General features: G+C 31.9%; 1 protein-coding gene across 1 annotated transcript in view; it reads right to left on the bottom strand.

Moving 5' to 3' along the window:
• Positions 1-13,470, bottom strand: part of EPHA5 (EPH receptor A5) — a 351,895-nt gene that overhangs the window by 31,629 nt on the left and 306,796 nt on the right. Inside the window, exons 10-12 of the mRNA XM_033214556.1 lie at positions 4,986-5,053; positions 3,553-3,678; positions 2,620-2,805 (exon numbers count right to left, since the gene is read on the bottom strand). Coding sequence (XP_033070447.1) covers positions 2,620-2,805; positions 3,553-3,678; positions 4,986-5,053 — 380 coding nt within the window. The remainder of the gene's footprint in view (positions 1-2,619; positions 2,806-3,552; positions 3,679-4,985; positions 5,054-13,470) is intronic.

The following is a 13,470-nucleotide window of genomic DNA, read 5'->3' as shown; positions in this document are numbered from 1 at the left end:
CATATGAGAAACTTGTTCGTATTATTACAAGAAGTTGTCTTAATTTATCTCAGTCAGGACCCAGTCAAATAAACAAGTTTTGTAATAAAGATCTGTAAAATACAGTATGTTTATGTAAATATTTAGGATACGATCTTTGTCTTCAAGGAACATAGATTTTTTAGCTAGAGAGCTGAAACATATAAGCAACAGAGACAAAAAAAGTAAGATTTAAGTAAGACTTTTGAACCAAATGAAGAAACATTATAGACTTGCAAAAATTATCATGTAGGCAGAGTGTTCAAAAGAAGAAACTACTTCAGGGCAAAGTGGAAGGGATTATTTCACAGAGCTGGTAGACTTTGAGTAAGTTTTCAATGAACTTGAGAAAGTAGTGAAGATGAGGGTGTAAATTTCAGAGAAAGAGGCAATGAAGGCAGGGCAAAATATGAGGTAGCTTAAAATGGACTAAGCATAAAATGGATATGGAGAAGTCAGAGCATAGGAAGAGAGATAAGTGGAGAAGTAGTAACTATGTACCAAATACATACTTACTTTGTGCCTTGCCCATTCTAAACTTCATCTATATTAATTCCTGTCATCTTCACAATAATGCTACAAGGTATTCTCACCCCATAGCATTAATGTGGAAACTAAGGTTCCACATGTTTATGATGTGCAAAACCACATAAATGTTTATATTAGAATTAAAATTCGGCCGGGTGCGGTGGCTCACGCCTGTAATCCCAGCATTTTGGGAGGCCGAGGCGGGCGGATCACAAGGTCAGGAGATCGAGACCATGGTGAAACCCCGTCTCTACCAAAAATACAAAAAAATTAGCCGGGCGCGGTGGCGGGCGCCTGTAGTCCCAGCTACTCAGGAGGCTGAGGCAGGAGAATGGCGTGAACCCGGGAGGCGGAGCTTGCAGTGAGCCGAGATCGCGCCACTGCACTCCAGCCTGGGCGACAGAGCGAGACTCTGCCTCAAAAAAAAAAAAAAAAAAAAAAAAGAATTAAAATTCAAATCGCATCACTAGATGCATAGTCCATGTTCTTGACTATTATGCAACGTTGTCTTCCATGATAATAACAGTAATCTGGCATTGTTCTAAATATTACATCTTAACTCATTATGAAGGGTAGATTGGCTGCCTACGGAGTTTGCATTCACCCTGGGGTAACGGGACGTGATACTGAGAGTTTATTTTCAGAAAGTTAAATTTGTCAGCCATGTGAATGAGGCAATGAAGATGGAAATTATCAAATATTTGCTTACTATTATTACTGGTACCATCATTAAGAACTATGTTTTATATTAGATAATACCATTTCTACATAGCAAATAATTTTACTTAATCTCTGTTGTTATGACTCTTGCTTCTACAGTATCGCCACTTGCTATCACAGATGTTCTTTCAAAGTCCTTCCCCTCAGATAGAATATAGCCACATTCAAATTCTAATTTAATTTTATTGCATCTGTGACCATATTTTTATATTATATTCTTATTTCACATATTTCCACACATCCATTAAAGAATATACTCGTTATAAAATATTTTTGTTTTATTCCATTTTAAAAAATGTGCTGTTTCCTCTGACTCTCTCTCTCTTGATCCTGCCTCCTGCCTTTCTTTAGCAATTTTACACTTTTCTGATAAGACCTCAGGATTGCCTTCTTGCTCCAGAAATGCCCTGTCTGGGTTTCCATCAAGTAAAGAATAATGTGTTGGTATATACTCAACTGGAGGAAGAAAATCCAAGATTTGAAGAAACCCACATCTGTAGGTTATTTTATTCTTTTCCTGCATTCCTCTCTGAGCATGCTTCCTGGAGATGTGTACCTCTTTAAGATATGGATTTTGGTAAGTGATGTATAGGGTGTCAGGAATAAAGGAAGGAATCAGAACACATAGGAATGGTAAAGAAATAATGAATACAAAGAAAATGAAGGCCAATGTATGTGCCACAAAAATACATTATTTGTTGACTCAAAATGATTTAAAATCCTTGTATTGCAAGGCTCACCACACGAACACGTTTACAAAACATTAACACAAATTTAAAAAGATGTAAAATTCTCGATATTTTTGAGAAAAAAAAAACTAGATTTGCTTTCACAACAAAAAAAATTGTTAAAAGGAGCTTCCCTGTCTTCTGTGGTTGTTGCTTTTGCTAGAACTATTAACATATCTTTAAAAAAATGAATAAACAAAATGAACCTGACTATAAAGAATTGCTTAAAAGGTGGCATTGCTATGGTTATCGCAATCCTATTGAATGTTAAACTTCAATGCCTTAATCAAAACTTTGAAGTTAATATTTCATTAGGATAAAAAGTAAAAGAGCCAACAGTTAAAAAAAAAAAAAGTTGATATATTTACTGCTTCTTTTATCTGGATACATTTTTGTCTGGCATTGAATTCATAGCAAATGAGTTAAAACATATATTTTAAAAGATAGATGAAAATTCAAGTTCATTGAAGATTAGCTTTAACAAAAATCTAAAATACACGATGAATATTAAGATTAGAGAAATTAATATATTACAATCTTGGTTTCTCTTTACCCTAAAATTAATAATGATCTAAAGAGATATTGATGATACGCACACACATGTATAATTTGCCATCATACTTACTTTTGGTCACCACACCTTCTAAATGGATGATGTTAGGATGATCAAACTGTCCCATGATACTTGCTTCACCTAGGAAATCTCTGCGTTGCTTTTCAGTGTAACCTACTTTAAGGGTTTTGATAGCCACAGGTAATTCTCTTTTTCCTGGAAGTTTCAAACGTCCACTACAAACTTCACCAAATTCACCTTGTGATAAAGATGAAAAAATGCAAAAACACATTTGAAATTCTTAGTCTATTAATACTTGAATGCCCTCCTAGACTCCTAAGGCTTAGACGAAAAAACAAAAATCAAACAAACAAACAAACAAAAAACAGTCAGAAAAAGGTAGTCTACACTAAGTTATTGATAATAATGAAAATAAATAGTACATTGGAGCAAACCATAACAGATGATCTTAAAACACTTTAGGGACTATTAGCTTCCTCCATCTCACCTACAAAAACCTTAAAAAAAAAAAAAAAAAGCTACAATGAAATTAAAAGCAACTAACTAAAAATCACTTTTTCTTCTTTTTCTGTCTACTGTAGTAGTAATAAGAAGAGAAAAGTCAACCAGGTTATAGCTAGAAAAAAAAGAAACAATTTTTAAGACAGATATAAACTGAATTACATACATACTTTTGGGTATTACAAATTCTCTCCCTCTCTCTCTCTCTCTATATATATATAATATATGTATATTATATATATAAAATAGTGAAACATCTATTTAATTTTTTTTGCTGTTTTTAAATTTTATAAACCAGATATTTGCTGGTTTAAGCATGAGTTACACAGAAGGTTGTATTAAAATGTGATCAATTACATATCACTTTGAATGTAAGCCAATTACAAAAGATTAAAAACATTATCTGTTAGATCAGGACACTGATATATTACATTCTAGAATACAAACAAGAGTTAAAAGTCAAAGTCAAACACATTGTTGTACCTGCTCCAATAACTCTCTCAATGGTGATACATGATGCTTCTATCTCCTTGGCAAATTCATGGACAGCTTGATTGGGATCCTCATAGGTATGTGGATCAATATAAGTTCTTACTCCTGGCAATTTAACTGTAAAAGTAAATCGGCATTAAAATAGAAGTAATTGTGATGGATGAGCAAAATTATGAACTTTATTAACATGCAAGTATGGCTTAAATCCCTAATTCCTAGAAGTAGCCAAACTGCAAGGACCAGCCCTCTCCTGAGTTACAGTTATTTGTGCAACTATATCAGTTTTATAATTTTAGAAATCTGTTTGCAGGCACAAGAAATGCATAAGTGATGACATATCTGAGAAAACACACCTCTCAATGATAATACTTAGAAAGTCTCTGAGGCAAATTAAGACAGTGTTATTCACCGAACTAGACAATATAATACAAGCGCTTAATTTGCTGGTTTATTTTTCAATATTTCATATGGACGATATCAATATAATCACATTATTATTAATTTTAATTTTATACAAAATGATTTCAAGTAACTTTTCTGGTGGTATGGTGCAAAAAGGTTGACATATAAGTCAAAAGAAAGTATTCTGCTTCTCACTGTATTTCTGTCACTGCATGACATTAGACAAGACTTATGCTCTCTGAGTTTCAGTTTTATCACCTTTAACGGTTGCTAATATCACCTCATCAAGTTTTTTGGAAATAAATAATGTTAAATAAGATAGGATTAGGAGATGAACTCAATGCTTTGCAGCATGAGTTACAGCTTTAACGATTTTGACATTTAAGATGGCGGAGAGGAAAAAAAAACAAATATATTTGTCACTCACTTGGCAAACCAACTCACATTGCATCATTTAAGGAAAAATAATAAAACATCAAAATTCAACTCATTTAGACTAATTGTTAAAACTCTTTATTAAAACATGATTTTCTGCATTATTTTTTAAAACATGGTCTTTTTAAGTCATTTGAACCAAGATTGCTGCCACAGGATGTGTTGAGGTAAATTCCCACTAAAATGCTAGAAGAAGAAAAAAAAACCTGAGAAATTTTATTTATTTAACCTGGTGATGTTACTTAATGACAGATTTCTACTCATCGTGTTGCTACGAATTAGAATAGGCCAGAAAATTTTATTTGAAATATAATAGCTCTTTATATGAAGCAAAAAGTTTTTATTTTGATTATAATGAAAATATTATTTAAATAATTGAATAAAGCATTCAGCTATTGCCTAAAGCATGCCAGAAATACCGAAGTCCATATTCTTTACAGGAATGTAACAAATAGAACACATATTTAAAAAACAAAACAAAAAACTATTTTGGTCAGTTATTATAAATCTTCTAGCCTGAAAAGAAACTTAAATAACAATAAAGTGTCCTTATTTTATTCTGTTTTTATTTTTTACAATTTGCTTACTGTGCCCATTATGAAAATGCATCTTTTCCTCTTCTGGATCTTGTTTTGCTTTGCTGTAGCCACACCGCCTGGAACAAAGTAAGCTAGAATTAGCCACATCTGACAGTGGTGAATCAATCACATCAAGCCCAGAAGCATGAAGCACAATTGAAATTATTGTAACCCTAAATTGATTTTCATACTAGTAGTCTGGATGAGACCTATATCCCTAGCCAGTGTCCCTCACTAAGAAAATAATCTTGCATAGATTTCACTAAGAAGTCTGAAGCCATTCAAACCTGTTTTTAAACTTCCCTTCACCAAATACTATATACCAGACATTGTTGTTCTCTTTTCCTCTTTTACTTTATCTTATTTTTATTTTTTTGGCATTTCAAAAGGCCACTGCCTCTTTCTGAATGAACTGCCCAAAAAATAATAGTTTCTTGCCTTCATCACCCTGCACAATAGGGTTTTGATTTTTGTTTTTCTCTCTACTGTTTTGGAATCCTCAGTTGCTCCACTATTTTCTGCTCACATCCACCCAGAAAACTATGAAACTCACTACAACTTGCAAAGCCTCTAAGCTTCACTTTTCAAACCTTTGTCTGTCTTTGTTTTCTCAATTATCCACAAATTTGCAAGTCTTTGCAAATTTCTCTTACTACTGGAAAAAAAAAAAAAAAATCTGTCCTCCCAAGATTCACAAATGACATCTTAACTTCTAAATACAATCTTAGTTTTTCATTATTCCTGATGGATTGAAATCCCCATCTACTTTTCGCTCTTCTCTACATTGATGGATGGACATTTTCACAGGCCCTCCATGTGAACATCTCTGGTTCTCTCCTCTCAATCCATCTATTTCTATCAATTTAATTAATACTTCTATCTCACTGGTTTAATTTCTTTTGAGAGTTATGTTTTTATTTCTGGTAGATTTATTTTATAGAGGTATCCCACAAACATTCAAACTCAATGGACCTGAAAATGAAATCACTGTATTTTTCTTTACTTCTTTCAACCATAGTCTGCCTTCTTTTCCTGTTAATAACAGTATTGCCTTGGTCCCTTAAAAGCAAAGACTTATTCTTGTGTCCTTCACAACAAATTAGTGCCAAATCCCAGGAACTACGACTCATCTCTTTCTTTTCATTAACTCTAACATTTCCTCAATTAAGTTCCTAATATTTTTCCTCTACATTACTATAAGTGCCTTCAAAATGATGCTCCTCCACTCTAAAACTCCTTTCCTAAACTATACTAGACATGGCTATAGCCAAATTACAGTATATAAGATGCTTTTCTATTTCATTAGCTATCTACTGTAAAATATTTAATGAAATAATAAGATAAAGATTCCTAAATGTAGCCCTAACATACACTTCCGGAATCAACTCCAACTTTTCATCTTTCACTTGTACTAAACTTTCTCTTGAAATCTCCAGGATATTTCTCCATGCTTCCATACTTTTGCACATATTGGTTCCTTCACTGAGGATTTTCTTCATAACAATTTCCAACTGTCAAAGTTCAGTTCCATTTTTTTCCTTCTTCACATTTTTCTCTATACTCAAACTTAATGTAGTATTTTCCCTTTGGAGCACAATAGCTTTCTCTACCCTGTCTTGTGATTTCCAGCCTAGGCTGCAGCATAGTCATTTGAGTACCCTTGTTGGTTTCCTTACTACTTTTTATCTTCTTGAATGGCAATAAATTTTATTCATCTGTAAATTCGTGCAGTGACCTGGCATCTGACTCAGAGTTGGCACTAAAAATATTTGTCACATTGATGAATGAATAAATGAACGAGAGAATGATATTTGGATTATGTCTACACAATGACAGGTGTTTGGAGAGGGAATATGCTGAATGAACACTGAATTGATGATTAAGCGTACAACATTAAACAACTGGCTAAAATGAAAATATTTAAATTATTTTTAGTGAAACTCTAAAGAAGTGATTTTACTATTCATAAGCTCCCAGCACAACATTCACTTTACTAAAAACATAATTTCCATTGATTTATGCATTAAGAAAAGACAGCCAAATGACAGACTAATAAAATATTTTCATTACAAAATTGGTTGAGAACTACTGTGTGATGTGTATGAAGTGTCTATTACACATGCACTAACAGAGACTGTCCTTTGATTACATATTCTAGGATATATTTAAAATATATGTATATTTTGATATTAAGGGAATATATTTTGTCATTTTACAATGTGTAACTACATATATATTACAAAAATGGCCAACACAATCCATCTTTTGTCATTTTTGGAAAAAAATACAGTTATCTGGCTGAGTGTGGTGGCTCATGCTTGTAATCCCAACACTTTGGGAGGCTGAGGTGGGCAGATCACGAGGTCAGGAGTTCGAGACCAGCCTGGCCAACACAGTGAAACCCAGTATCTACTAAAAATACAAAAATTAGCTAGGCGTGGTGGCAGGCACCTGTAATCCCAGTTGCTTGCAAGACTGAGGCAGAAGAATCGCTTGAACCCAGAAGCCGGAGGTTACAGTGAGCAAAGATCTTGCCACAGCACTCCAGCCTGGGCCACAAAGCTAGACTTCATCTCAAAAAAAAAAAAAAAGGAAAGAAAAGATACAGTTATCTTTATCATATTAAAAAACTGGCAACTTATTAGTAAAGTAACACTAGTAAGTTTTCAGTAAACTTGAAGTAATATTCTTAACACATATAATGTTCTTGGGTGAGGAAAAATACACAACAGGGATCACGAGGCTTCAAATTTTATTCATAACACTTAAATACATTTGTCATTCCAGGGTCCTTAAGACATCTTAAATCACCTCACCAAAATGAAAAGGAGGGAAGAAACAAATACATTAAACCACACTGAAATTATATTTGGTCTATTCAAGCTAAGTTTTAAGTTATTTTAATACATTGTTCATAATTTCACTAGATATAAAATTATTCTTTTAGTCTTTAATATATGTGCCTCTAGAGAGAACAGTTATTAATATTTCTTTTTAATAACATTCTAAATACAATTGTGTAAAATTATCCAGAGATTTGTGTTATTTAAATAATACTGACAATAACAACTTTGTTAGAAGAACTCTACAGAGACCTAAAAGCTATACATGTTCTTACGATTTACATTAGAAAACAAACATCTATTAATCCACCTTCAACTCTCCCACCTTCAAAAAAAAAATGATAAGCTTTCAAAATTGTATCCTCAAGTACTCTTTATCATTAAATAAACCTCATGGATATTTATGCTGCATGAAAATTCCTAGTATGAAAATGGAAATAAAATTTTGGATCTCATAACAAAATGACTTGGGAATACCTTGGTGAGGAGCAGTTAACATTGCATTACCTAGGGTGAGAGTCAGCAGCGCAATCGAAAGGAGTTCTGTTTGACTATGGGCATCTCTAGAGCTCTATAACATATACTGCTGCATATCGCATTAACATGTAAAATTAAGTTCTGGAATCCCCCGAAGCATCATTAAAATAAGCCTCAACAAGAAACAGCAAGTAAAAGTGCAGCTGGCAGAGACTGGTACTCAGGCAGCAGTTCAGTCTCACTGAAAAAGCGTTTCAGGAAGCGTATTCATTCAGTATCATGTTCTGTACCCGCTCCAGATGCTTAATTTTAACCAATCAGAAAACAGTCATAAATATGTCATTCTGTATGTAAATTGTGCCTCCTACTTTCTGGAAATGATGTCTTTTTTTCTGAATGGAAAAGAAACATTTTTTAAAAATTTTGCTTTTATCACAATTTTAATGTGAGCTTTGACATTATTATACTAAAAACATCTGCAGTGTCTGTATTTAAAGGAATCACATCCTCTAATCATTTATACTTATGTTCTTTTAGAAAACAATGTGCTTTTGCTCTTTAGTAATAGAGATGGGCAGGAGAAATTGTTCATAGGCATAACTCATACTCATAGTCATTAATTAATATTTATTTAAATGTCCTAGAGAGATGCTAGATATATAAATATAGCAATGATCTTATCATTTATTTAGAAATCAATCTATTTTCTCCCATGCTTTTTCTAAGGATTTGGATAATACATTTTTGATACTCTTAATGTTGATCTTAAAAATTTGGTTGCAGTTATAATATCTACATTTAGATATTTAAGATTTTTGTAATACATGAAATAAAAAAATTATGTAGAGATGGACAGCCAATGAATAACGTAGTTTCTGAGTACAAATTTGGGACTTGATAATGAATTTGGGATATAAATGTCAAGAATTTCAGAGTACCAAGTAACGTACACAAGCAGTACTTTATAAATGGCACTCTTGTGACCAATGAGGAAAGGATAAGTGAACAGAATAGAAAATGGAGTGGAAATCCTTGCAAAACAATAGCCTCCATACTATCAGATCTTTCCATTGCCTTAGCCTACAGAAATATGCTCTAAATAATTTTTTTCACCTTAATCTAAATAAGGTAGAGCGGGATACAATAGGGGAAGAAGTGGTTTTGCATTTTATTTATTTAAAAGAGTAAGCATATGCAGTGTCTAGCTCAGAAATTGATACTCCTGTATTGTTCCGCTGTTTTCCAGATTGATTAAGAGATGCTTTTCCTATAAACTGAAGCAAAAATATTCAAAAAGCAACAAATTACAGTTAACAATAATATCTATATGAGATGAGAAAAAATAAAAACTCTTAATTGAGCCTCGTTTAAAGTCACATTTCTTCATATATGCACACTCCTGTATTCTGACATAACAAGGACCTCAACCATTGCATAATGTTGTATATAAATGACAGTATATAGAGTATTTCACTGCTGGAAACTTGAAAGGAATAATACTGGTTTTTAGAAAACACTTTGAATTTTTCACTTTGGGATTTTTCTCCAATTAGACAAAGGTTTAATTAAAGTCAGCTAACTTATCCTCATAAAATACATAAACATATGAACATTAAGTTATTAATGTATCTAATAAAAACTGAACATGGATTAAATTTTGTTTTATGAGCCAGTAATCTTCAATAGGAATGCAAATGAATATGTACTGAAATGGGGCACTGGATATTTAGGCAGTCCTGCTAGCAAAACTGTGTGAGTCATTTATATTTTCCTTGTTTATACTACCAGAATATTGACATTTTGAGTTCTTCATAGATAGATTTAAGTCAGACAAAAAGTGCAGCTAATCTATTTTTATTTACTAAATATTTTCAGATATACTGATTAAAAGAAATTTACTTATTTAGAAAAACATACTTCATTGGATATGGGAATGATGTAAAATTATACCACACAAAATGAGAAAACAATTTTCCGAGTTCTTATCTCACATTTGATCAAGAATGCTAACAGCCCTATGATTAATGCCATGTGAGAAGCTAAATTATATCTTACTTGATACTTTATATATCACTTTGTATCTTCATATTATATAAAACAAAGAATTTTAAAACTCTTAGAATAAATCTCCTAAAATATTATACACATGAAATTGTAAATCTCTCAATGAATTATTCAAATGCTTTTAAAATTAGCTATAATAGGAAAACCTGAACATTTTCAAATTCTTCAAAATATGCAAAGATAAATTAAAGACTATTCTCTATGTTGAATTTAGTTGTAATTGACAGAATTTTGATATAACACTATCTATGACAATTAAATCTCTCTGTTTTTAAAAAGTTTTATTCGAATACTAGAGTATATAACTTCCTATTAATTTTTAACTGTTTCATGGATGCCACTATTGGATTTCTCAATCTGAGAAGGTCCATTTAATATCTCCTGTAGTCTGAAGTTTCAGTTATTTTTAAAAATGGACAGTTTGGAGCAGTTTGTGATTGTATTTTGCTTAGCAGGCCTTCAATTGAAATTTAATATACTCTATATGCATGTCAAACAACACTCCCATCTGCCTACCACAAAGCACTTTAAATGGAGTTCTAGAATTATTACAAAGGGATGGTTTTCTTCTTTATGTCACTTTCATGCTACATAAAAGGAAAGAGTACTTCCACACTACCCCCGGCAGATATCTTAGAAACAGAGTTAATATAGAGAAAGAAAAATGAATTGAAAAATTAGGATAAGAGTTAATGTTTCAAAGACATCATGATCATTTGGCCAGAGAAATTTGTTTTGTTTGGACTTTGTTTTTAATCTCTTCATTGTATGTCTGAATTCTGAGATATACTAGAGTTCATTTATTATGTCTCTGATTTAAAATACTTTTAAAATTTAAAAAAAAGGATTTAAAAAGTGAGGCTTATTATCTACCAAATCACATAATAGGGAAATGAATAAAATAAGAATTTAATATCTCTATTTTCAAAATAGTGACTGCTTTTCCCTTGCCACTGAAATCCCTCAAAGCATGTAGTAAATAATATGAAGACACCGAAAAGCGTGAAACCTAATGAATGAAGAAAATGATTTGACTCATTTGAATTTAAAAAATGCAAGAAATGGCCACTTTGGGACTATGGGATATTTTAGATGGATTTATAATAAATATTATGCTATAAATATACATTGGTTTCTGTAAGCACAGATGAATATTTGGGGATAAGGGGTAACATTAGAAAGTAGAGACATTATTACATTAAAACCATCAATTCAAAACTGGTTGTTTGTAAAAATAGATTTTTTTTTTTTTTTAAGAAGTAAAACCATGATTAGAAAGTTGAGCTGGTTGAGATGACAATAAAGGCCACAGCAACTTAAACAATAACTTTGCTAAAAATGTGGGAAGCCTTGGGGATATGGTGTTTAAACTTTAGGCATCTGAGTTTCATTCAGAAGTAGTACAGAAATAGTTTTTATCACTGGGTAGATTTCTGTCAAAGCAGGGAGAACGTTTGGAATATTAACATTATGTTTATGAATGTCACAACAAAGCAAACAGGCAACTATACTGATGAAAATAATTTGAGATAAAAGGATTTAAAAAGGCAACATGTAATTACAAATATCATCTTAAAAATGGCACATCATGTATTTTTTAAACGATGGATGTGGTTTCCTGGTGGGAAATTTGATAGATTAAAAATCAGAATCTCAGAGCCTTGCGAAAGTGTCAACACATTGGAATTGCTGAGCCAAGAATCTAGATGAATAGTTTTGAAACAATGTTCTTTGGATCCCTAAATTTCCACAAGTTATCTCAGGGTATTTCTAAGAGTTAATGCATTTACAATGGATAGTTTTAATATATATGTATCATATTATATTAAGTTCAAAACTAACTACATATGGATTCATGAGTGATCTTTCAAGACACGAAGAACAATGGAATTATAAGATTTAAAAGTATACAAATTTCTGTTCTATAACTGCAAATGTGTCTGTTCACAAATGATGATGATAGAATTTTGAAAATGAATGACGTGGTTATTGGAAATGCTGGCATGATGAGACATGCTAAATTAGGTGACAGGATTTCAGATTTCTTAGTATTTTACTGACTCTCCTAGATAAATGGTTCTTCTCAGCTCTTAGTTTTTATTATATAAGGTTGTTTTCTTCCTAGTGCTTTAATCTAAACAAATACCATCCTTAACAGAAAATTTGTAGTAACATGAAATTACAAAACGAAACTTCACAAAATATAGCAATAAAGCATTTTTAGTTCTGATTCCTACCCAGTAAAAAATTGGACAAATTTTTTATTGTTTACATAAGCTCAGTTAAAGTTTGTTTCTTTGGCTTTAATTTGTTTTATTTTATCAAGAATACATTTTTTAATATTTCCAGCTTTTCCAGGAGTCTTTCCATGAAAACTGGTAGCATTTTACTGAGTGCCTAAATACATATGTGGCTAAATCTTTATTTTTTTTTTCACAAACACACCTACAGGCAAATACACATGCACATATACAAACAAACTCATTGCCTTCACAATTTCTAACATTATTGGAAGATATTGTCATCTTCAGTTTACTGATGTGTGTTTTTTTTTTTTTAATAAGAGTTCTGCCTTCCTATTTTCCTTCTTTTCTTCTATTCATTTTATAAACCACCTGAAGCCAACAATACACTAGAAAAATAAACTATTTTTTTAAAATCAAGAATTTCAATCTGGCTAAAGCTAGTCTTTTCCAATACTTTCAAAGCCACAGACTCATAAATGTTCACACTTCCATTGAAGTACTTTTGAGATGCAGTTCAAGGTAAGGCATCAGTATCAATGTTCTTTTCTAAGTTGTAAATTATGCTTATTCTGCTTCAGAGATGATTTATCTATGTTAACAACTATAATTGACACTAAAGTAGAATAGACAATTCAATGACCATTTTTAGATTTTCATAGCACAAAAACACACACCACACACACACACACACACACACACACACACACACATTAAAACCAAACTTTATACTATAGTTTTTGCCAGATTTTAGTTTGTATTTAGTTTGACTCTGAAGCCCCATGCTCATAAGAATTCCCTGTGTAAGTTATTTGGAACAAATCTTTACCTTCATATTAAACTTTAAAACTTTCTCCAAATTCAACA

The sequence above is a fragment of the Trachypithecus francoisi genome, unplaced genomic scaffold, assembly GCF_009764315.1.
Source record: "Trachypithecus francoisi isolate TF-2019V2 unplaced genomic scaffold, Tfra_2.0 Lachesis_group1, whole genome shotgun sequence".
Lineage (NCBI taxonomy): Eukaryota > Metazoa > Chordata > Mammalia > Primates > Cercopithecidae > Trachypithecus > Trachypithecus francoisi.
This window is presented reverse-complemented; position numbering and strand designations above follow the sequence as displayed.